General features: G+C 39.5%; 3 protein-coding genes across 3 annotated transcripts in view; 2 read left to right on the top strand and 1 right to left on the bottom strand.

Moving 5' to 3' along the window:
• The window catches only part of LOC307020644 (WD repeat-containing protein 37), a 33,470-nt gene extending 14,519 nt beyond the window's left edge, over positions 1-18,951 (top strand). Inside the window, exons 5-14 of the mRNA XM_079652154.1 lie at positions 635-699; positions 5,589-5,724; positions 6,530-6,601; positions 6,841-6,885; positions 7,507-7,583; positions 9,113-9,350; positions 9,665-9,806; positions 11,368-11,502; positions 13,594-13,708; positions 15,098-18,951. Coding sequence (XP_079508280.1) covers positions 635-699; positions 5,589-5,724; positions 6,530-6,601; positions 6,841-6,885; positions 7,507-7,583; positions 9,113-9,350; positions 9,665-9,806; positions 11,368-11,502; positions 13,594-13,708; positions 15,098-15,229 — 1,157 coding nt within the window. The 3' untranslated portion in view covers positions 15,230-18,951. The remainder of the gene's footprint in view (positions 1-634; positions 700-5,588; positions 5,725-6,529; positions 6,602-6,840; positions 6,886-7,506; positions 7,584-9,112; positions 9,351-9,664; positions 9,807-11,367; positions 11,503-13,593; positions 13,709-15,097) is intronic.
• The window catches only part of LOC307020643 (tripartite motif-containing protein 16-like), a 282,404-nt gene that overhangs the window by 102,006 nt on the left and 154,791 nt on the right, over positions 1-25,607 (top strand). The gene's annotated exons all lie outside the window — the stretch shown is intronic.
• LOC307020638 (double-stranded RNA-specific editase B2-like) overlaps positions 22,556-25,607 on the bottom strand; it is a 198,896-nt gene continuing 195,844 nt past the window's right edge. Inside the window, 4 exon segments of the mRNA XM_079652148.1 lie at positions 22,556-22,863; positions 22,865-23,026; positions 23,859-24,040; positions 24,441-24,622. Coding sequence (XP_079508274.1) covers positions 22,846-22,863; positions 22,865-23,026; positions 23,859-24,040; positions 24,441-24,622 — 544 coding nt within the window. The 3' untranslated portion in view covers positions 22,556-22,845.

Raw genomic sequence — 25,607 nt, 5'->3', positions numbered from 1 at the left:
CACATACTGTATGCAGAAGTATTATTTTAAGCAACACATTAAGTTGACGAAACACTCGAGTCAAATGTAATTAAAGTCAGATGGTGTCTTAGACGGGGCAGTGATATCATAAACCTGTTAATGTACGCATTCAAACACTTTTTTTGTTAGCAGCTGTACTATGTGGCTTTGATCCTTGATAAAGTGTTTAAGTCATAATAGTTTACTTTTCATTCAGGAGGTATGACGCTGCGCTGTCAGTACGCTTCTCCCTGTTTGTGATTGGTCAAAGGTTGCTAACCCCACCCCTTCCACGTGAACGCGCTCTCAGCCGGACAGAGAAACCCTGGCTTGAGTTACCGAGTTGATAACCAGCGTCGTAGGACCGCTTAACGAGATCTCGTTGTTAGGGTTAGTTAAGATAACTCAAAGATATCAGGGTCTGTTGAACTGGATTCAGAGTACCGGCCTCTGGTGGCTGCATATCAGCGCTAATGTCAAAGACACAAACATTGTATCTAAATGTTACCAGGATGCAGGGACAAAAATATTTGGGAAGGCTTTCCCTAGCCTACAGTACCCGCCGCCTATGCTTATATCTGCTGTGCTTGTTTTTGACCTATTTTGTAATTACTAATTGATATCTTTCTATCAGCGAGTCATAGCACGAGCCAGCTGTCACAGAAACTGAAGACGACCTACAAGGCTTCCACAAGCAAGGTATAATCTGTTTAATATGTGTATTATTATCCAGAAGATGTTGTGTGTTCATTTGTTTTGAGAACCTTGATGTGGAAAAAAATTGTTTCTCTATAAAATACGCTAAAATCCAAAATGTGGTTTAATTGGCTCCTTCGATGTCCATCAGTGCACGATCCATTCTTTTTGTTTATGTTTAAGAACAGAACTGCTGTGTTTCTTCGCCTCTTTGCTCCGAGAATGTTGTGTGTTCATTTGGTTTTGAAAAAAACCTTTCTCTATCGACCATCACATGACTTCTCTTTGAATGTTTAAGAACAGAACTGCTGTGTTTCTTCACCTCTTTGCTCCGAGAATGTTGTGTGTTCATTTGGTTTTGAAAAAAACCTTTCTCTATCGACCATCACATGACTTCTCTTTGAATGTTTAAGAACAGAACTGCTGTGTTTCTTCACCTCTTTGCTCGTAGCCGCGTTCAAACTCTTGCCACGCCAGAGTAGGTGGATCCCGCAACTTCAGCGTTACCAGCTGGGAGTTGTGGGGTGGAGACTCATGGGTAATTTGTCGCTTTTCCCCCCCCAAACCCCTCCCCCCATTTGTGCCAAAATGCATGAGCAGCCCAGCCACGGGGTCGACTCCCCCTCCCCGAGAGACTTGGTCAATCAAATGTAGGAGTTTGAGCTTTTTTATCATCTGGTGTGAGATAAAACTCGACCTCATTATCTCACTAACAGGCTTTTCAGTTGCAGCTCTTTGGTTTTCATTCAGCTTTTTCACATAAATGGTACAAACGTGCTTTTTATGCCACGATTAATGCAATATTCGAATGGTGGAGGGCCATTTGTTGGTTCAATGATCAATTAAGGATGAATTGCACGGCTGTATTTTATAATAGATTTTAATCCTTTGATTTGAGACGTTCATACATGTTGAAGCTGTTTCTGCTGACAGAGGTATACAGGCTTACTTACTGTTAAACATGTCAATTCAGTTTGTTTTGCTTTTAATTGCCAAGAATTAGAGATTTCTGCCTAAACCCCAAATGTTCTACCCAACCAATATAGGGTATCCTAAGCCAATAGAGATATTTGGGCCTTTATGAACTTGTGTACTATTTGTTTATATATATATAAAAGCTTAACTCATATATTATTTACCAAAGACACAACATGTAAGGAGAGGAATATTTTTACAGCTGATTATATTTCTAGTGAGCAAACTACAGAGACACAGTTTTTCTAAATAACAAACATATATTTTTAGCATTTCTCTCCCAAAATATCTGCAATAACATTAGCCAATAGGGCGACTGTGGCTGCGAGGGACTGCGGTCGTCTTTCAACCGGAAGGTAGTGGGTTCGAGTGCAGCCCGTGCAGCCCACATGTCGATGTATCCTTGGGCAAGATACTTAACCCTGAGTTGGCCAACGGTGTATGAATGTTGGTTCCTAGTGAGGTACACTGCTCTGTATGAAAGGTACACTGCTCTGTATGAATGGTGCTCTGTATGAATGGTACACTGCTCTGTATGAATGGTACACTGCTCTGTGTGAATGGTACACTGCTCTGTATGAATGGTACACTGCTCTGTATGAATGGTACACTGCTCTGTGTGAATGGTACACTGCTCTGTATGAATGGTACACTGCTCTGTATGAATGGTACACTGCTCTGTATGAATGGTACACTGCTCTGTATGAATGGTACACTGCTCTGTGTGAATGGTACACTGCTCTGTGTGAATGGTACACTGCTCTGTATGAATGGTACACTGCTCTGTATGAATGGTACACTGCTCTGTATGAAAGGTACACTGCTCTGTATGAATTGTACACTGCTCTGTGTGAAAGGTACACTGCTCTGTATGAAAGGTACACTGCTCTGTGTGAAAGGTACACTGCTCTGTATGAATGGTACACTGCTCTGTGTGAATGGTACACTGCTCTGTATGAAAGGTACACTGCTCTGTGTGAATGGTACACTGCTCTGTATGAAAGGTACACTGCTCTGTGTGAAAGGTACACTGCTCTGTATGAAAGGTACACTGCTCTGTATGAAAGGTACACTGCTCTGTGTGAAAGGTACACTGCTCTGTATGAATGGTACACTGCTCTGTGTGAATGGTACACTGCTCTGTGTGAATGGGTGGATGACATGTAGTATACAAAGCGCTATATAAGTACAGTCCATTACCAATATCATACTTTAACTACTCTTCCATCACAAGAGAAGTTCCAACATGACCAAGGTCGAATACTGATTAGAGCATCTATTGATATAACTGAATTATTGAAAGTGGTTGTCAGTCATTGTTGAGTTTATTCTGTGCGTTAGATTTAATTAAAGCTTCTTTTTCAACGCTTTTTGCTTTTTGTCAAACTATTAACCTTTCATTTATCACATTATCACAGAGCATCTGTCAAACCCTAACCTGTTCAAATCATGTTACATTTAATGCAAATAAATAAAACATGAGGTCATTTATAGTAGAAATAAACCTGCCACGCTGCTTGCTGGTTTCCAACGTGCTAAACAACGGTGTTTTTTCGACTTCAGTGTAAATTATATCTGTTTATTCTTCCTATCATTTGTTGATTTAAATACATATTGTTTACAGATGGAAAACTGTTAGCAAATGCTCTGTTTTTTGTGTATTAGGTATTTATTTTTCACCTGAATGATGCCGTTCTCTATGCTCTCCTGCTTCCTTTCAGTTGGAATTTAGTTAGTGGTCTGTTCCCAAAACGAACCGAGGGTCGAGTTTGTATCATCCCCATCTTCAATGTAAACTCTTTGATAAACCTGATATTAATCACTGATCAAATTCTTATCATAACACAGTATGTTTTGCTTCTTCTTCCCCTTCTACAGTTTGATTTTTTGCATCTATAGTAACCCTGGTATGATGAATGCAGGCAATGAAACTCAATGATTCTGCATTTGTGTTGATACCAGATCTGGGTCGTTCGTGGTGTTTGTTTCAGAGCATCCGATTGGTGGCAACCCCACAAGACAAGCTTAAAACAAACACCAACAAAGATGTGTGTTTGTGAAAGCTCTTTGAACCCAGGACTGATATGAATAACGCTGTTTATAATCAAAGCTTTTTTTAGCCCTGCGTAATACACGGACCCTGCTGACTTCTGTTCCTTTGACCCGCCTCCTCCCTCTGTCACAGCAGGGTTCCTACACAGCAGTGCAAGAGTCTGGACAATTTCAATTGAATCATTCCCAATCCTAAAAGTGTGTGTGAAATAATAATAATAATAACTTAGATTTATATAGTGCTTTTCAGGGGACCCAAGTTCGCTTTACAGCAAAAAACAGGAGTAAAACAAACGTAAATTAGGAAAAACTGTGGAAATGTTGAAAACCAAGTATTTTAGGTAAAGTTTTGTGAGAATGAATTGATAGTGTACTGTATATACTTTAATGATAAGACAAGATGTACTTTATTATTAATCCCATTTTAGGAAACACATGTTGTTGCAGCATAAAACCAAACGAGGCATTGCACATAATAACAAATTAAAAGAGTAGAAATAACTCATTCTAAAATAGAAACATCTCAAAATAGAAATAGAATGAAACCAGCGTTAGAGAGTAAGAGTGATATACAGATGACCGCGAAGATACAAAATCTACAAACTGTCCGACAAATAATAAATAAATAATAATAATGATCCCTCATTTGGAAATGGTGTTGGGCTTCAGCAGCATGTTATAAAAAGGCATTTCATAAGAGGTAGTAGTAGCTGCAGTCTTTCTAATTAACAATGAAGTGCGTCGAGGTAGAGTGTGAGCACAATATGTAAGCCGTCTAAACGTCACTCATTTCATTCCAAAGGGTGTTGAGTTAACCCTCATGTTGTGTTCGGTCTCCCGTGACCCCTTTCAAGTTAAAATGATTTAATAACTACGCTCCAGTTTTTTGTATCGAAACAAGGCTTCATGAGATCCTCTACAAAAAATATATAAACACTACAAATCTGATGTTGATAATTTAGCCGAGTCTGAAGGTCTCTAAAATAAAGAGGGTATAATTTGGTGTTGGGGTCTGGGGAGACCAGGCAGAATTGTTTTGGGTGACTCGAGGTCAAATTTGGCCCAATCAAGATTCATCTTTGACTTTAGACCCCCCTCCCCCTCCCTCCACTGTAACAATAATTTTTTCGCAACATGCACCTGGTCTCCCCTCCCTCTGCCCCCCTCCCCCCACGGGAGCACCACCTTTCTCAAAGAATATGTACACTAACGCTTGAACCCTGAACACACACATATGCACGTGTGCAATATGTGGTGTAATGTGTTTTGGGGTCATAACATTAAATTACAACAGGATTGAACGGTTATGAATGCATTATAAGTTAGTTATGATGTAGTTAAAACAATGTTGGATGATAGTCTTTTTTCTTTTGTGTTTTGGACTGAGATAAATCATGGGTGGAAATTGACCCGCGAGCAACATGAGCGGTAACAGCTTTTGAACACAACACACGGGTTAAAAGAAATAGGCCTCAATCATCTCTAATAATCAACAGTGTTTTTTAGGGTCTTTGTTAGGGCTGCAAGATTTTACGGAAAACATGAATTGCGATTTGAAATATGAGGACTTATCTGCAGCTCAACAAAATGTAGTCTTTACCAAATATTGAGCTTACTGCCATTTGGATTTTGCACTCATTGCAGTGTTTCAATACATTCTGCAGCACTAGTCTTTAACCACCAACAATGCAAAGTCCACTCCTCAATTTCTAAAAGAATAGTTTGAATTTACTGAAACGTGTCCGTATAGCTTCCCACACACAACCAAACGAGATGCCGTCTTGGGAAGCCACGTGTGTAGGAACCCTGTTAGGTTCACCAAGGTTTTCTTCAGAGTTAACGTGATATATTTGTGCCGGTGTCAGATTGTCTCCAGTTTCAAAGCGACCACGTCCAGAGCGGTGTGTCAGCTGGTGAAGGAGTACGTCGGCCACAGAGACGGCATCTGGGACCTGAGCGTCACCAGGACTCAGCCGATGGTGCTGGGAACGGCTTCTGCAGGTCATTCACTCTCTTTCATCCTAAATATATAAAGAGTCTGGCAGCAGAGGCGGATTTAGGATTGTATGAGATTGTACGGCTTAACCAGCATTTTAGTGGAGCACGCTCATGAACCGTGAACTCGGCGGTCGATCAATCGGAGCATCCCTAATTATTATGGTGACGTCACATAGGCGTGGCTTGGGCCTTTTAATAGACGACAGGTGTTCACGATGAGTGGAAGGCAAACAATTGATGAACCGCACGATAGAGACCGCGTGGTGAAAGACAAAAAATGTACCCAAGATATATACGCCGTATGGCTTCGAATCTTTTGTTTAAGAGTTTAGAGTTTTGTTTAGCATTTTGTCAGTTTGTCTCTAAATAAACGGCGATATCTGATCATTAATTTGCATCAAATGAAGTGTCAGTGTTCCTGGTTTTCACACATTTATTGTTGAAAATGTCAGGGCTTCTTTCTAATGGTTTCATCACGATATGATATACAGTATATATCGATTTCTTTGGACATTGATACGGTATTTGAGGATATAACTAAGCTTTCAGTCCAGCTCAGGACCCTCCAAAGAATATGACATGATTTTATTTCATATGTATTTAACACATTACTTCAATTTATATCAAACAGAAAAAGAAAGCTTGATATCATTTGACAGTTTTGGTTTTATGAAGCAACTCCTTTCATGCTGAGCATAACTTCAGAAACTCTGCATTCAAACAGTCTGTAAGCCAACTGTTCAATGAAGACATCAGTAAACATGTTTTCAGCTCTAATCTGTTTTGTGTCCATCTTGTGTTTGAACAGACCACTCTGCCATGCTGTGGAGCATTGAGACGGGGAAATGCCTCCTCAAGTATATGGGCCACCAAGGATCAGGTAGACATTTCAAAAACATACAACAGAGAGATCTTATTAAAACTATTTGTCGAATTAAAGACCATTATGTTTCTGTTTGCCAACACGATGACCTTCTGAATCCAGTCCCTAGCACTCAAGTTGTGCTCTCCGTATTAACTCTTCAATAAAAGCTTATTAGAAGCGTCAGATAATTAAAGGTCAAGGTTCAAACTAAAGTACTATTCATCACTTTGACTAATTCACCTCTGTTTCCACAGTCAACTCCATCAAGTTCCACCCCACTGAACAGATGGCTCTAACAGGTAAACAACCTTCAACATACTGTGTGTGTGTGTGTGTGTGTGTGTGTGTGTGTGTGTGTGTGTGTGTGTGTGTGTGTGTGTGTGTGTGTGTGTGTGTGTGTGTGTGTGTGTGTGTGTGTGTGTGTGTGTGTGTGTGTGTGTGTGTGTGTGTGTGTGTGTGTGTGTGTGTGTGTGTGTGTGTGTGTGTGTGTGTGTGTGTGTGTGTATGTGTGGGGTCTGTCTGTCTGTCTGTCTGTCTGTCTGTCTGTCTGTCTGTCTGTCTGTCACAGGGACCTTTTCTGTAAGGGTTGTTCGACCTCTTTGAAACTGCACAGTATATACTGCACATATTTTAACTTTTTAGTGTCATAGTCTTATTGTATTTCTTTGTTTGTGTATATCTCGTATATTTTACAATATTTCTCTTTGCTAGTATTTTGCAACTTCATTCCTCTTCCTGTGTTTATGTATGCAGCATTTTACACTAAAGCAAATTCATTGAATGTGGAAACCTACTTGGCAATATGCAGTATGTCTTATGAGTTGCCTTGTGTTGTGCGATATATACAGTAAGTAGACTTGCTTTGCCTTGATTCAGATTTGTAACTCTAAAGACGTTCCTGATCTCTCTCCTCCCCTCAGCCTCTGGAGACCAGACTGCTCACATCTGGAGGTACATGGTGCAGCTGCCGACTCCACAGCCTGTGGCTGATATCAGCGTAAGCATCAACAACACCACGTGTGTGTGTGTGTGTGTGTGTGTGTGTGTGTGTGTGTGTGTGTGTGTGTGTGTGTGTGTGTGTGTGTGTGTGTGTGTGTGTGTGTGTGTGTGTGTGTGTGTGTGTGTGTGTGTGTGTGTGTGTGTGTGTGTGTGTGTGTGTGTGTGTGTGTGTGTGTGTGTGTGTGTGTGTGTGTGTGTGTGTGTGTGTGTGTGTGTAGTGTGTGGGTGTGTGAACATTATGGTAGGCTGACTCAGAGTTTCTCAAAGGGATGATGTTCAGTTTTTGAGCAGATTTTGATATGATGGAGCATTTCTTACTTTAAAGCGCCCTAAGAGCCAAGAGCCTTTCTAATGCAGGTTCATGTTTGGGCGTTAAGCTGTCACCATTGGGTGTTATTCACTGTGTCGCTGTTCCTATGCACTGGATGTTGGTCTGATGTTTTTTCCCCGCTGTAGCGTGAGTGTGAACACAGATAACATTGTTCGTTATTAGATTAGATTACATTAGATTACTTTATTGTCATTACATAATGCAAGCTGAGTCGAACCAGAGTGCAAACAGTCAGTTATATACACATCTATCAGCAGTCTATACAAACTAAATGCACTATACAAATACACAACTAAAGGTATATAGATGTAAAAAGTATAAATACAAATATACATTCCAACAAATCACCCATTCAAATGCAAAGCTTTGAAGAACTCTCACACATCTCAGGTAGATTAGCATGGTGACTGTTTTCGAAGGCTTTCACACCCACTTCAAAGGCTATTCGTTTGTTCCATCTGATGCTTTCATACCTAATGATTGATTTTCACAGAACTAGTGTAAACAGCTGTGATGGCCGAGTGGTTAAGGCGTTGGACTCGAAATCCAATGGGGTCTCCCCGCGCAGGTTCAAACCCTGCTCACAGCGTGTGAAGATTCTTTAAAACTGATATTTGAGTATTTGCTGCTATCTGATGGATTAGGTGCGTTATGAAAATGGTTAAAAGTAGAGAATACGCTCAACCTGGTTTGAGGGAACATTGTCGCTTTCTTAGCCTTGGTTCAATGTGTCCAAGAAGTTCGGTTCATTTTCAGGTTGGTCGTGGTGCATGCTAGACTCAATCAATTTCAATTTCAAGGCTTTATTGTCATTTTAGTTACAGTGTAGATATGGCAATGAAAACGTAGGTCACAGACTCGACTCCTTGGTTAAAAGTGTCCTTCAAAGTCAAAGTCCATTTTATTGTCAATCTTTCGGTTTGTGTGTACAGACAGAGAGATTGAAATACCGTTTCCCACAATCCCGGATACAATAACAAAGATATATAAAAATATGTATATACCTATATATACACAATCAACAGACACATTTATACATACGCACACATTTAGACATAAATAAAAGCAAAACAATCAATATATACAAAATAACAGTCACTTCAATAACTTTGAGAAATGTACTATGACTTGAAATGTATTGGTTTGGTGCGTCTGTCATGTTTCTAATGTTCCTGAAACACTTCGTTCCTCTGCAGCAAACACCCTGTGAAGAGGACGTGGACTTTTCGGATAAAGACGAGGCTGATAACGAGGTGGAGGGTCCGATCGACTGTCCGTCTGTCCGCGTGGCGACCACGACTCTGCGCAGCCATCAGGGCGTGGTGATCGCTGCTGATTGGCTGGTGGGAGGCAAACAGGTGGTGACTGCGTCCTGGGATCGAGCTGCAAATCTGTACGATGTGGAGACCTCAGAGCTCGTGCACTCACTCACCGGTAGGATGAAAGCTATATTACAATAATACTGTTTTTAATATATTGTAAGACTTTAAAGCTTTAAATGTTCTTATAGCCCAAATAATACAAAATGTTTGCCCCTCACAGCTTCCATAGACACTTCTCTAGTTCTTATTCAATTAGTTATTTCTCTAATACTGCTTTTAATATGAGTTTATTGTTAGACTTTGGAATATAGCAGCATGTGTACTGTATGTTGCCCCCTCCCAGCTTCCATAGACACTTCTCTTGTCGTACTAAATGAGTTATTGCTCTTTTTGTATTATATTAAATGTATTATATTGTGTGTTCAGGCCACGACCAGGAGCTGACACACTGCTGCACTCACCCCACCCAGCGTCTGGTGGTCACATCGTCCAGAGACACCACCTTCAGACTGTGGGACTTCAGAGACCCGTCCATACACTCCGTCAACGTGTTCCAGGGACACACTGAGTGAGTCTGACACACACACACACACACACACACACACACACACACGCACACACACACACACACGCACGCACGCACGCGCGCACGCACGCACGCACACACACGCCCGCGCCCACGCCCACGCACACCCACACACACACACACACATATTACACACGTACACTTTTCATGTGCAGTATTAATGTTTTTTACATTACAGTTAAGAAACCCAATATAGGCAGAGAAGTATTATACAGTATATTTGTATAATTATCTTTTCTTATTCTTTGAGTATTTCACTACTGATATGGATTTATGGATTTATGACATTATGTTTTTTTTTTTGTTTGTCTTGAGGCATAATGTTTTTATGTTGTCCTTCCTATTATCTTCAAAAGTATTTTTTATGAACTAATGTTGGGAATTTCTTCAAATGTTGCACACATGTCCTCTTGGAACTACGGATGGACTGTTCTGAATTTGGTGGATACATGTCAGAGTCTAAGATCACTGTCAGTCACCTTATTGTGAATATGAAATCCCAAGAAATGCTTTAAGGAATTTCTTCAAATGTCCACTATGACTCAATGAAGAACTCAGAAGTACTCTGACATAATAAATACAAGTTTTGGTCATAACTCAAGAAGTCATGAGCTAAGTATGACTTTCTTACAAAGATTTTAAAGGAACAAATGAGGACATTTTGAGCAGACCGGATACTTTTCCCACTATAGTTCCGATAGTTCTTGAAATGTTGCGTTCACACCAAAATAATCTGGAACTAGAACTTAGTTCATTAAATCAAATCACATCAAATCAAGTTTTATTTATATAGCACATTTAAAACGAACATTAAACGAACATTAAAACGAAAAAAAAGTGCTGTACATATAATAATTACCTACTTTCATGGGAGAAAAAGGTTCCCATTTCTGATTGGCTGGGCAGTTTGCAAACCACGCCCCGTAAAACTCGGAAACGTTTTGTGAAGCCGCCATTGTATTGGCTGGCATTAGCATTATTAGCATTAGCCCAGCGCACCAACGGAGAGACTAACTTATGGCAACACAAAAGAAAACATGGGAGCGGTGGAGATGAGGAGGTGTCGGCGTTCCAGAGTTTTGGCCGGGGACTTCGGGTGGCAGTATACGCAGAAGAAGAAGAAGAAGAAGTGACGTCAGCGGCTTCATTTGCCTAACCCTCCCTCAGGGACTTATTCCGGTGTGAACGCGATCTGCTAAAGAGTTGTGATGAACTAAGTACTGGGAACTAAGCGCCTATGGACATTAAAAGGACTACTACTAAATAAACTACCATTTAAAATAATATGTAGTAGTTATTTGTGCCACAGGGGGGCGATAAATTGTAACGGCTACACATGAGAAACTTGAAGTATCTTCTACTGTAATAATCAGTCTACTCAATATTCAGCTTAATAACTGTTAAATAAGAAATACTGCCATCCAAATGTAAGTAACTTAAACAGATATGTTTGGAATAAAACCTCGTAATAAATGAAGTTGTCACAGTCAATGCTTTCTTTCTTTTACCTTCAGTCTAAACCTGTTTTCTCGTCTTCTTGCAGCACGGTGACGTCTGCTGTCTTCACGGTGGGCGATAACGTTGTATCAGGAAGTGATGATCGCACTGTTAAAGTGTGGGACCTGAAGAACATGAGGTCGCCCATAGCAACCATCCGAACTGACTCCGCCGTCAACAGGTCTGTGAGCTGCAAATATTCCATAATATGTGTCATGCATAATTATCTCCAGTGTTTATATTTATTTAGTGGTGGACAAGCAGAGCAAGACAAATAGGAAGTTAACCATTTATGATCTTATAAATATTTGTATTTATGATAACATTAAACGACTCAGATATGAATGCAACATGTGTTTTAAATCTGCATGGCCAGTCGGAACAAGCAAGCACATTGGAAACGGACAACATGTCTTGGAGACTTTAAACCGAGGATGTAATCTACTCATTCTCACAATGCACCTAGATTACAGAATTCTACCTTCAATTCATGAAGTTTAAAGACTCTGAAAACGCTGTGAGCAGGATTTGAACCTGCGCGGGGAGACCCCATTGGATTTCAAGTCCAACGCCTTAACCACTCGGCCCTCAATGCAGTTTTACTTTGTTCTTCCAGGAATTCTCGCGTAACCCTATGAGCTCCTTGCGGGAAACAAGAACAAGTTTGAGAAGTGTTAATACTTCACTTGGAAGCCATCAGCAGGATCCAGAAGCTTAGAGAGACTTCAAACGCTGTGAGCAGGGTTTGAACCTGCGCGGGCAGACCCCATTGGATTTCGAGTCCAACGCCTTAACCACTCCGCCATCACAGCTGTTTTTATGATCTATGTGGAATCATTGAGTAACCGTATAAGGTTCTTATGAGAAACAAGAAAAACTATGGTTGCTTAAACTACCTATCCTCAAGTCATTTTGCAATTCACAATTGTCCAACACTTTGAACGATGAATGTTTTTTTGCATTGCTCAAGTTCCAACAAAAGACCCTTGTTGGACTAAGGCTAAGAGGACAGTTGAACACATGCAGCAATCAGACAGCTCCAGAAGTTTAGAGAGACTTCAAACGCTGTGAGCAGGGTTTGATCCTGCGCGGGGAGACCCCATTGGATTTCGAGTCCAACGCCTTAACCACTCGGCCATCACAGCTGTTTACCTCTGAGCCCCATGTAATTCTCGCATAATGTTATGAGATCCTTGCGGGAAACAAGAACAAGTTTGGGAGCTTTAACTAAGTTGATGCCTCCCTTGGCAGCAATCAGCCACCTCCAGGAGTTTGAAGAGACTTAAAACGCTGTGAGCAGGGTTTGAACCTGCGCGGGGAGACCCCATTGGATTTCGAGTCCAACGCCTTAACCACTCGGTCATCACAGCTATTTACCTTAGTCGACTATGGAGTCCTGGTATAACAGTATAAGCTCTTGTGGGAAACAAGAACAGCTTTGGTAGCTTTAAGTACCTACAGTTTCCAGTAATGTTTAAGGGGCTTCGTGTGGTTGTTGCAACAAGATCAACTTTGGGGTTAATCTGCCCTGTCACTTTGAACCAAAGAATAAACAGTACCACGTAGCATAGCCAATCTTGAAATGGACCGCAATTCTAGGAGCCATCAAACCAAGGGTGAGACAACAGTTGAAGAACCCAACAGTAACCTGCGCGGGGAGACCCCATTGGATTTCGAGTCCAACGCCTTAACCTCTCGGCCATCACAGCTGATTTTAGTGATCTATTTGGAATCATCGAGTAACCGTATAAGGTCCTTGTGGGAAACAAGTAGACTCTGGTTGCTTAAACTATCTATCCTCAAGTCAATTTGCAATTCACAATTGTCCAGACCCTTGTTGGACTGCATTTGAACAAAGGCTAAGAGTTTAAAAGGTCTTCAAACGCTGTGAGCAGGGTTCGAACCTGCGCGGGGAGACCCCATTGGATTTCGAGTCCAACGCCTTAACCTCTCGGCCATAACAGCTGTTTGTTCGTCTTTTAGGAATGTCGCTTAACAACAACAACTTTTGTATTTTAAACTACCGACACTTTCCAGTGATATCAAGGGTTCAGTGTGCCAGAACAAGGTAGAAGTTTATGATCTGGTTATTATGAGTTATGAGTGGACTGTTGGAGCTTAAACTATTTGCTTTGTGGTCCAATTCATGCAACACGTTTTTGCAGAAAGTAGGAACAAAATACTTTAGTTTTACCTGAAAAATAGTCGCAAATAATAATGGTGGAAATCGGACCTATTTTTTACGCCGTATTCTTCCTGTTTTTGTGTCCAGGATCAGCGTGTCGGTGAACCAGAAAATCATCGCCCTTCCTCACGACAATAGGCAGGTCCGGCTGTTCGACATGTCGGGGGTGCGGCTGGCTCGACTCCCCCGCAGCAACAGACAGGTCAGTTTAGAGGGAGGACTCGGATTGACCCCTCGCAGCTTCCATACAATCTCATTCCCTGTCTTTATTAGTTATTGCATTCAAATAGACTTGGTCAGCATTTATCTGGACTGTGATGAGGAAACGTAGATTTCACACGTTGCTTTTAAAGCTCGTAGAATTATCGAATATCGTTAAGTCAATAGTTTCTACATTAGTTCTTAACTACTGGTACCAGAAAAAAACATTTAAAATGTCAGTTTCTAAATAAAATACAAGGGGAATGCAATCAAAATGTATTTGGTTTAAGGTCAAACGGGGGATCCTTTCTGAACACCAAATATAGCAAAAAACTGACAAAAACAGGAAAAGAAAACCTAGAAGACATAATTTAATATATCAAAGCACAGAAGAGTCTTTGAAGCAAGTTGTATTTGAAACATTTAATTATTACAGTCCCTCATTGGATCTTAGAAGAGCAAACTCCATATGGCTTTTAATTTGGGTTAACTTTCAATTCTCACCGGAATCACTCTCCATGTTTTACTGTGTTTTTTCTTTTCTGCTTTTATCTTTTTCCCAAAATCTGAAAATTCTATATTTTTCTCAAAATCATATATTTTTCTCAAAATTATGAATTTTTCTCGAATCCGGAAAATTCTGACTTTTTCCTAAAAATTCTGACTTTTTCCTTAAAAACTCAAAATTCTAACTTTTCCCTCAAAATTCTAACTTTTTCCTTAAAATTCTACCTTTTTCTCAAAATTCTTACTTTTTTCTCAAAATTCTACCTTTTTCCTTAAAAATTCTGACTTTCTCAAAATTCTTAATTTTTCCTCAAAATTCAGATTTTTTTCTCAAAATTCTAACTTTTTATCAAGATTCTTACTTTTTTATCAAAATTCTGACTTTTTCCTTAAAAACTTTTTTCTGAATACTTAAAAATGTTAACTCTCCCTGGTCCCGGGCTTGAGCTTGAATCTCAGGATCCATGTATCTGTGATCCTCTCCAGAATGGAAGGAGTCATCACATACAGAGCATCAACTAGTTCCTGAACAGTGTCCTTCACATGCTGATATCCAAGAGAGGGAGTCACACAGTCACTAGATGGAGGAATAGAAAGCAGTATTCAATGTTTACTTCAGATTAGCTCCACGTCAGAAATGAGCATGCTTGTCATATGTCTCTCTCCATAGAGGCTGAATCATCATGTTAATCACATAGCTATCATATGCCTCAAACAGTCCTGATGCTCTTCTAGGTAATCACACATCCTGTCATGTTCACAGCTACAGTTGGGATACCTTTGTTATCATGTGACTCTCATGTTGGAAGAGGACATTCAGTATTTCCCCAACAGTTATGATCCTCAGTGTCTAACAGCTGCTGTGTGTTCTGTGGTGCTTCAGGGTCACCGCCGGATGGTTTGCTGCTCCGCCTGGTGTGAAGACAACACGTCCTGCAACTTGTTCACCTGCGGATTCGACCGGCAGGCCATCGGCTGGAACATCAACATCCCCGCCCTGCTGCAGGAGAAATGACTTCCCGATGCTGCCACTTTACGGTGAACCCAAAGTCTGCCTCTCAGGAGCATCGAACACTCACTCTCTGCAGGCTTTCAACTCAGCTTCAAACATCTCTTTTGTTGGTCTGTAAAAACGTGTCACATTACAACAGACGTAACTTGAAGCAAATACTCAATGAAATTAAAAAATATATGTTTTAAAAGCTGCCTTGGAGTCTGCAGGTGGTCAGTCTTCAGCTTTCTGAGATCAAAGAAAGGATGGGAAGGAATGAAACATATGATCTAACTTAAGCCGCCAATATATACGTTATGTGTGTTTCTTTTGCGTTGAGCAATTCTTCACTATCCAAATGAAAGAAACGACCTGTTGAAAGCACAGACACGTTTGTTTAAGTGAAAAACTCAAATGCTCAAAACTCAAGATAAGTGAGGTGGAGAATTAACGAAATGTAATCCGTGCCACTGAGAGCAGATTTATGTTTGGACAAGAATCTGATGCTTCTGGAGAAAAATCCTTTTGTGTTCAACCATTCTTTTTAGAAGTGAACTTGTGATAACTTGCCATTTACCTTCTTTACCTAAACTTCTTAATATAAAAAGAAAGAAGCCCTCCCTCTTTGAATTGATACCTTAATAACAACCGAACATGGTCTAAATTATGTTTGGCTAGTTATCAATTTTAGTGAGCTGTTGGATTTGTTCCATTCAAATTGGCTCCTGAGATTTACTGCTTATCTAAAACACACTTTCAAACAACCACTCTTGTTTGTAAAAGCTCAGTTCTGCTCAGCGCTCAGGAGTCTGTGTGCTACAGGAATGCACCTTTTGGAATAGTCTCGTAAAGCTTCTTGTTGCTGGAGAGTATCGTAGATTATGTAAATGGTCAACAAAGTTTAACGCTGGTTAGCTTAAAGATTGTTTTCTGCAAAGCCAGACACTTTGGCACATAATGGTCCTACTCTGTTGTTAAATTTAAGATGGCTGATTGTCGAATCTGTCTACCTTTTAAACTGTGGCTACCTGAACACAATGTGAGTAATAACATTATCTTTGCTAGCTGTGGTGCCGTGTACTCTAGAACTGGTATATTGCTAAACCTAAAGACAGTAGTGTTGTGTGACTAAAGAGGGAAAGAAATAACGCCTGGTGGATATTAAAGCTACAGAAGGATGCTATATTTGACATTTATATTATTTAGTCTTTTGCAAAGACTACATTACGGATGCTTTATCGAGTAAATCTCAACCAAACCTCTTATAGTGCTCCCAAATATCTACTTCCTCTCCTATGTAAAGGTGATAGTGGTTTTTTTACTGACTGAAACTTCTCCAGTGTTAGAGTTTGACCCCAATATGACCTCCCACATCGTGTACGTGATTAGTCACTCTTCTCACAGTGTTCATCTGGATCTGACTGCTTCTGTTTCTATAGAGCCGTGAACCAGCCGCTGTGTTTCCAGTGGACAGAAAATAAATGTGTAGATATTTGACCGACAAAGGGAGGAAAGGTGATTACAGCGTTTCTGTTTGTGTGCTAATGAAACATTTAGTCTCTAAGAGCAGCACCTGTTGAGATAGTTGTTATGCAGGGCCGGGTACAGAGACAACGTACCTAAAGAATACTCTTCTGGGGTATTTGGTACTAAATGAAGTCCCATTTCAGCGACTAAATAGACAAACAATTGTGCACTTTAAATGGTGAGAATAGACTTCTCCATCCACATATGAGTAATACGTTCACACATTGTTCTGAAGGGCTGTAATAGAGTTCAGAGGGAAATTCAACTTCTATGCCTCTTTTTTATCGTCTCAAGCTCTACTCGCAAAATCTAATAATTAAAGATGAAACTTTAAAAAAATGACTAAAGTAGAACCAAGTCTGCTTCAGTATGACAACATTTGAGTCAATCATTTCTAATAAAAGTGACATTTTAGCAGATTTGAAGGGAATAAAATCGGTTAGTAGAGAAAGCACATTATTTGTACGTGTTACGTATCAATTTACTCACTTTAAAATATAATGAAATCTCATTTCAACCAACGATAAAAGAGAAAACTAACTGATGTTTCTTCTGGTGCCCAGCCCTGCTGTTGTACCAATACTTGACATGAATGTACAAATAGTTTTTTCCTAGTGTATCGCAGTGCCCTTTAGTCTTTCGTGTTGAAAACACTGTTGTGGGGATTCTGTCAGTGTCATATTTGTAATGGTACTTAAAAACGAGTAAAACCTTTTGAGGAGTGTCGTGATGCGTTCGCTGTCCCCTGCTCTGCTTCCCCACTGCCACTAAAACGTGTGTGTGTGTGTGTGTGTGTGTGTGTGTGTGTGTGTGTGTGTGTGTGTGTGTGTGTGTGTGTGTGTGTGTGTGTGTGTGTGTGTGTGTGTGTGTGTGTGTGTGTGTGTGTGTGTGTGTGTGTGTGTGTGTGTGTGTGTGTGTGTGTGTGTGTGTGTGTGTGTGTGTGTGTGTGTGTGTGTGTGTCTATCTGTGGTGCGAAACAAATCAACGTCTAAAAAGGTGTTTAATGTTCTCACAACATTAAAACGATGAATAAGCACAGTCCATTTCAAACTGATTGTTTCTAAGTCTAGCTTTAGATTTATGCTGGTTTGTAACAAAAGTGTTCATTAAAACAAGTACATTGACATTACATTGAATTGTGTTTGGTCACACTTTACAGCTGCCTTGTATTAACTTAGTGAAATGTGTTTCTAACAATTGAAAAGTCTTATAAATACCACATTTGGTGAAGTAATATAGATGTTGGTGTAAAACAGCCTCATTACATGCAAATAAAAGTGATAACTTCTTAAAAGGCAACTGTAAAGTGATATTGTTCTTATTTTAACGCCATAACATTTGTATCATAAACTGTCATATATTCAGCTGCAGCAGTTTTTATTATTAGCCTTTATAACTTGATGACATGTTCCTGCATTTCAATTTGTTGTATTCAGTGTAGATTACCGCTTCGTCAAAGGCTTTACATTCACATACAAGTTATTTTTGTCATTTAAACCAGAGACGGCAAATGTAGTCCAAAGTTTTGCATTCGGGTAATAATGAATTAGCTTCTCAAACTTCTTCTCGTTTTGGTGAGTAGTTCCTAATTTATTTGAGTTTACATGTAGAAATGTAAGATACTTTTCACTGTTGGACGAATGTTAATTTAAAAAAAACATTTATTTCTGTCCCTTCACTTTCTTTTTATTCACTCCAGCTGTAATCAGCAATATTCAAATTAAAAACAAAGCACAACATTACAGATCGTTGACGTCCTTTTTCCCTAAATGAATTCTGCAAAAGGAGTTATCACTGGTTTAAATGACAGAACATCGTGTTTGTGTGAAGGAAACATAGAAGCTGTGTGTTTAGGATTGTGAATGTTCAACCTTTTAAACAAGTTTCTCTGCACTCAACTGCTTTTTTTTTTACCAACACTGAGCCACTTTTGCTGCCTGCCACGTTCATAACAATGTTAATAATGTTCAGTCACTGTTCACACTATCAATAAACATGAAACCAGATCTCAACCACCGTCGTGAAGCCTTGTGAAACTGTGGCAACGTGTTAACAGTGTTTTGTGTGATCAAAGTGGCAAAAAAAAAACACAATGTAGTTCTCAGAAGAAAAATGTAAACCTGTTGAATCGACTTGACAGCAGTTTGTGGGTTAAAGCTGTTTAATAATACGGAATAAAAAGCTGCTTGTGAAATGAAAATAAACCATTTGTGCTGTAATGTTTTCTAGTTGTTTTTATTATCCTCTGCAAATGTTGCTCCACAAGAGATGGATGTGTAAAAAGCAACTGTTTTGCTAAAAAAAATCTCATATCAATTAAAAAAATGTACATTATTATTTCCTACCCTGACGTTTTAATATTCTGTTAACTTATTGAAGTGAGACAAAAATAACTTAAATAAAATTTTAATTAGAATTCAAACAGAAAATACTAATACACTGGACAAAAATATAAACGCAACACTTTTGTTTTTGCTCCCATTTTTCATGAGATGAACCCAAAGATCTAAAACCTTTTCTACATACACAAAATAACCATTTCTCTCAAATATTGTTCACAAATCTGAAATAATCTGTGATAGTGAGCACTTCTCCTTTGCCGAGATAATCCATCCCACCTCACATGTGTGGCATATCAAGATGCTGATTAGACAGCATGATTATTGCACAGGTGTGCCTTAGGCTGGCCACAATAAAAGGCCACTCTGAAACGTGCAGTTTTGCTTTATTGGGGGGGTCTGGGGGGGGCCGAAAACCCTAGGGTTAAACCCTAACCCTAACATGTCACCCATTGAGCATGTTTGGGATTACTTTGGATCGGCGTATACGACAGCGTGTTCCAGTTCCTGCCAATATCCAGCAACTTGGCACAGCCATTGAAGAGGAGTCGACCAACATTCCACAGGCCACAATCAACAACCTGATCAACTCTATGCGGAGGAGATGTGTTGCACTGCGTGAGGCAAATGGTGGTCACACCAGATACTGACTGGTTTTCGGACCCCCCCAGACCCTGAGGCTGTGCCAAGTTGCTGGATATTGGCAGGAACTGGAACACGCTGTCGTATACGCCGATCCAGAGCATCCCAAACATGCTCAATGGGTGACATGTTAGGGGAACCCCCAGACCCCCCCAATAAAGCAAAACTGCACGTTTCAGAGTGGCCTTTTATTGTGGCCAGCCTAAGGCACACCTGTGCAATAATCATGCTGTCTAATCAGCATCTTGATATGCCACACCTGTGAGGTGGGATGGATTATCTCAGCAAAGGAGAAGTGCTCACTGTCACAGATTTTTTCAGATTTGTGAACAATATTTGAGAGAAATGGTTATTTTGTGTAAGTAGAAAATGTTTTAGATCTTTGAGTTCATCTCATGAAAAATGGGAGCAAAAACAAAAGTGTTGCATTTATATTTTTGTTCAGTGTATATAATATTATTAGGAGCTCATTTGATATTTAAAAAAGGCAAAAATCCACTCATCATTTGTTTTACATAATTTTTGGGGGCATCTTCTTCACACTCATAGAAATGTATAAGTATTTTCAGTTTGTGCAAATCAAAAGAAAGAAGCAGAAAATAAAATTAATAGAGTAACTTATTTTAGCAATTATATAAAGTATTTTTTTAGTTTATCACACCTGGTAGTAACTTTGAGCTTGGACTTGGATGCGACACAAAAACAAGAACTAAGACAAATAGGTTAATTTATTCCTATTGATACAAATAGTCATGACCAATATACAGACCATAATCATTCTGCATACTTAACCATTAAAGTGTTCATAGCATTCAACAACGTGCCTTCCAGTATATCTTTTACATTCCCTTGCTCTGAAAACTTTTCTGCAAATTAACAACAAGAGACTACACAAGAATAACATTTTTCAGGAAAGTAAAACTCTTTTGGAAAATAAATGAATGATTTACAGAGATTAACGGATACATGTAGAAAACACAAAATAAAAGGGAGCCACAAAACTAATTTTTGGGGATTTCATCATGGATTCCACATCTTGTAATGCACCCAATCTTCCTGTAGGTGGCGACATTTCTTCACTCTTGGGCCTCATATAAAATGGCTCTCTAAAACACTGTTCAAAATGTATATATATTGTATTAAGGGTGAGCAACTTAAACATACATTAAAATAAATATATATGAAACAACAGAACACACAAAACAAGTAAGAATACATTAAAATGTAACTTTCGGTTTAGTGCTTAAAGAGACCAGAAGCTGTTGTTACTAACGAAACAGATTCTGCTTTGTAGTCATCAGATATGTTGAATTATTAACAATATGGGGGATACACATCTCCTAACACACTGATATTGTGGGTACCTTCAATTTCGGGTCAAATATCTGGTCCCCACAATGTAAATGATTACATTTTAGGGTAAGGCTCTTTGAAGGTTTTATGGTACATTTAGAATATGGATTGGAGTTGGGAATGTTGTTTTCATGGTTAAAGTTAGGTTAAGTCATGTAGGCATTAATATAAGTCAATGCAATGTCCTCCTAAGGGACAAAAACAAGGTGTGTGTGTGTGTGTGTTGTTCTTTTCTATGGTGTTTGTGGGGACCGAACATTTGTTTTTGACTTGTTAAGTGAGGACACCATGCCATGCTTGCAAAAAAAGGAAGTAAAAAACATAGCATATGAAATTATTCCAGGATTATTTGCCCTATGACTAGCTTACTTGTCACATCAAATACATTTGATTAAGACTTGATTAGCATGTTTTTATTTTTGTTTATCAAATAAATAAAACTGATAGTTAGAAGCTCCACACTTAATTAGCTGAATACATTTTTGCCACCAGTTTGTTAATATGTACTGTAGGTGGGAGGTATTGTATCTGTAAATAAGTTATCAATATCACAAAAGTATTATTAATACTATTATCATAACAGTCTATATGATATGTTATTATTTATATAACACCCTATTTGTAGTGATCAACCTATTTTAAAACATTCAACTCTAACTGTGCAGTTGTACCTTTGCAACTTTAGCCTTGTTAAGTTACATTCTACTCAAACACTCACTTTATACTGCTGTAACTTCCATAAATATCTTCAATGTGGTTTAAGCGACGTTGTTGTTAAGACTTTATTAACCCAGACAAGCTAGCAGTGGCTTCCAGAGCCATTTTTAGCAGTTTTTAGGCAACCTAAACAGACATTACACACTACGAGGTCTACTCTGCTTAATGTAATGTTCTGAATGCTTTGAGCATATTTGAATTATTTACTTGTGTCTCCAACCAGTTCACCCTTTCTTATATAAAAGAAATAGACGTGAAATATCCAGAGATGGCAAAAGTACACACATCCTTTCCTCAAGTAGAAGTACAGATACTCGTGTTTAAAAATACTCTGGTAAAAGTAGAAGTACTGACTAAACTTCTTTACTCAAGTCAAAGTAAAGAGGCTTTGAAATGTACTTCAGTAAAAAGTACCCATAACTAGCGGCTGTTTTAAAGAGTACCTGACCTCCCTTTATATTAATAGAACAATAATGTCATTGTTAGCTAATGAATGTTTCCATGCTGAACAACGGCAACATGACAACGTTTCCATTGGTCCCTCTTCTTTAGAGAAGACCAGGAAATGATGGATACACGGATCGTGTTCAAATCAATAGGCACGCAATGACTCTAAATAATAATGATCACGCCACCAAACACACATTCAGACTAAAGGAACCAGCCTGTTTGGAAAATGAGAGAAGTAGAAAGTTCAGGTATTTGGGTTCAACATGTAAGAAGTAGAAAGTACAGGTATTTGTGTTCAACATGTAAGAAGTAGAAAGTACAGGTATTTGTGTTCAACATGTAAGAAGTAGAAAGTTCAGGTATTTGGGTTCAACATGTAAGAAGTAGAAAGTACAGGTATTTGGGTTCAACATGTAAGTAAAAAGTTGTCAGAAATATAAGTAGTGGAGTAAAGTACTGATACCAATTTCTTTTACTTAAGTACAGTAACAAAATATTTGTACTTCACTACTTCCCACCTCTGGAAATAACCAACTTTCTGCTCTAACTAGTTTTACATTCTGTGTACCTCATCCACACAATCACAAAGAAAATCATACATGTACTTCACCCTCAACATTCAGTCTTCTCACACACTAACATTGAAGTGATCCAGTTCTGGAGTTTCTCTGAGCCAGGTTCCCAGCCCTCCACCCTGCAGTGCGCTGGTGAACTGATGCATCGCCCTTTGGTAACGTCCGGCCGCCATCTTGGAACCAGAATATGAGCAGGGAGTCGCCTCTGGACCGTTCAACTGAGGAAGAAGGAGGGAAACATAATGCAAATACAAATGAGAGTTGAGGGTGATTTGCAGTGTGAAAATAGCATTCAGCAAGTGGTGAAAGTAGTTTTCAGATCCTTTACTTAAAGGTCGCCTATTATGCAAAATCCACTTCTTCATGTCTCTTCTACGCCAACATGTGTCCCCTCTTCTCCATGTCTCTTCTTCATCAACATGTGTCCCCTCTTCTTCATGTCTCTTCTACATCAACATGTGTCCCCTCTTCTCCATGTCTCTTCTACATCACCATGTGTCCCCTCTTCTTCATGTCTCTTCTACATCAACATGTGTCCCCTCTTCTCCATGTCTCTTCTACATCACCATGTGTCCCCTCTGTGGAAAGAGACTCTGAAAGTTTCAGGAAAAAAGATTCTCTCTCTCTTTTTGTCCTGATCCATTTCTATAAAAACCTGTCTGAAAATGAGCTGATCAGATTTTGGCCACTTTATGATGTCATAACGTAACTATTAGCCAATCACCAACCAAGGTAACCCCCCCCCTCCCCCCCCTCTTATCACCTGAATCTCCTCCTAGAGCACCATTGAGTTCTTTGTAATCAAATGTCTCTCAGAGGGGCGTGGGGGAGGGGCTCCTTATTTTCATCTAAAGTAACAGACAGAGAATCAGCACTTTGGAAACAGGGCTGAAACAGAGGGGATTATGGGTAATGCTGCAATGATCTGTTTGGTGTTTCAGCCAATCAGAGACAGGCTCTGTATATATCTGAGACCTGTGATATATTGATGATAAACAGTATGATAGGGGACCTTTGATTATTTTCAGTCCCTGAATCTCTTTGACCCACCTGTTGCTGAAGCCTCTGCCAGCGTTCGAACATGTTTCTCCTGCAGATCCGTGACGGCTTCCCTGAGTCTTTCCTCCGTCCTGTAGAGCTGCTGATCTCCTCCAATCCTCCATCACCACGACTCCAATTAACGCTGACGTTCAGTGCCTTTCCCGACGGCCGAACATCACTGCTGTTCAGACCTGAGCAGAGAGGAAACCAAAGAGAAGGGGTGAAAACAGAAAGGCTCTCATACTGAATACCATGTTGGCTTAAAGTGTTGTTTTGTTGGTGAAATAACTCAACAACTCTGTCACACCAGAGCAGAGAGGAAACCAAAGAGAAAACAAATATTACAAACAGGGTTGGAGTTATAATCTGAGCTTCATGGGGGTCTTTAAAACTAACGTTAGGGGTTCTTAGGGAGTTCTTTTGGAAAACATGTTTTTCTTTTAGCCTATTTACCTCGTTAACGTAAATAATACTCATTACATTGAAAAATGCATTATTTGTGATTAAAATAATGGTTGACGGTGAATTAATGTACCTTAATATAAAGTGTTTGCAAAAAAAATATATGTGCATAAAAAAATGTGGACCTACAGCCGAGCATCAGCTGCTGTCGTCGGTAAGGGAAGGGTAAGTTCTTGACGGGTGCGAGGCGGTGTGCAAAGGCTCGGCTCAGGTGACCCGTGTGGCTGAGCGTTCCCACGGTGACGCTGTGCAGGTAAACCGGCTCCACCAGGTGAGAGAGGAGCGCCCCCTGCAGGCCAACAACACTCCACCTGTTGAGGAAAACAACGAAAAAGAAATCCGAGCACACATGGTTTTTGCGGTGTGGCAGTTTCACTCATAATTGACATAAATGGAACTACAAAAAAAGACCCAAGCTGTAATAAACATGCATTATCCTTTCAAATAAGATGTTAACTTAACCCTTGAATGCACATTTAATATTTTACACCCACATCACACATTAATACACCCCAATTAGACACTTATTACACCCGAATAGCACCCACATTACAATGCCATTAAACCAACGTTGCACTACGATTACATGCATATTACACCCTTATTATCCGTGTGTTACTCTGTTAAAAGACCCATATTCCACCCTTATTATCCGTGTGTTACTCTGTTAAAAGAACCCATATTCCACCCTTATTATCCGTGTGTTACTCTGTTAAAAGACCCATATTACACCCTTATTATCCGTGTGTTACTCTGTTAAAAGACCCATATTACACCCTTATTATCCGTGTGTCACTCTGTTAAAAGACCCATATTACACCCTTATTATCCGTGTGTCACTCTGTTAAAAGACCCATATTACACCCTTATTATCCGTGTGTTACACTGTTAAAAGACCCATATTACACCCTTATTATCCGTGTGTTACACTGTTAAAAGACCCATATTACACCCTTATTATCCGTGTGTCACTCTGTTAAAAGACCCATATTACTCCCTTATTATCCGTGTGTTACTCTGTTAAAAGACCCATATTACTCCCTTATTATCCGTGTGTTACACTGTTTAAAAGACCCATATTACACCCTTATTATCCGTGTGTTACACTGTTAAAAGACCCATATTACACCCTTATTATCCGTGTGTTACACTGTTAAAAGACCCATATTACACCCTTATTATCCGTGTGTTACACTGTTAAAAGACCCATATTACTCCCTTATTATCCGTGTGTTACACTGTTAAAAGACCCATATTACACCCTTATTATCCGTGTGTTACTCTGTTAAAAGACCC

Source organism: Notothenia rossii (assembly GCF_949606895.1).
Source record: "Notothenia rossii genome assembly, chromosome: 9".
NCBI lineage: Eukaryota > Metazoa > Chordata > Actinopteri > Perciformes > Nototheniidae > Notothenia > Notothenia rossii.
The sequence above is the reverse complement of the archived record's forward strand: the minus strand, read 5'-3'. Positions and strand labels throughout refer to the sequence as shown.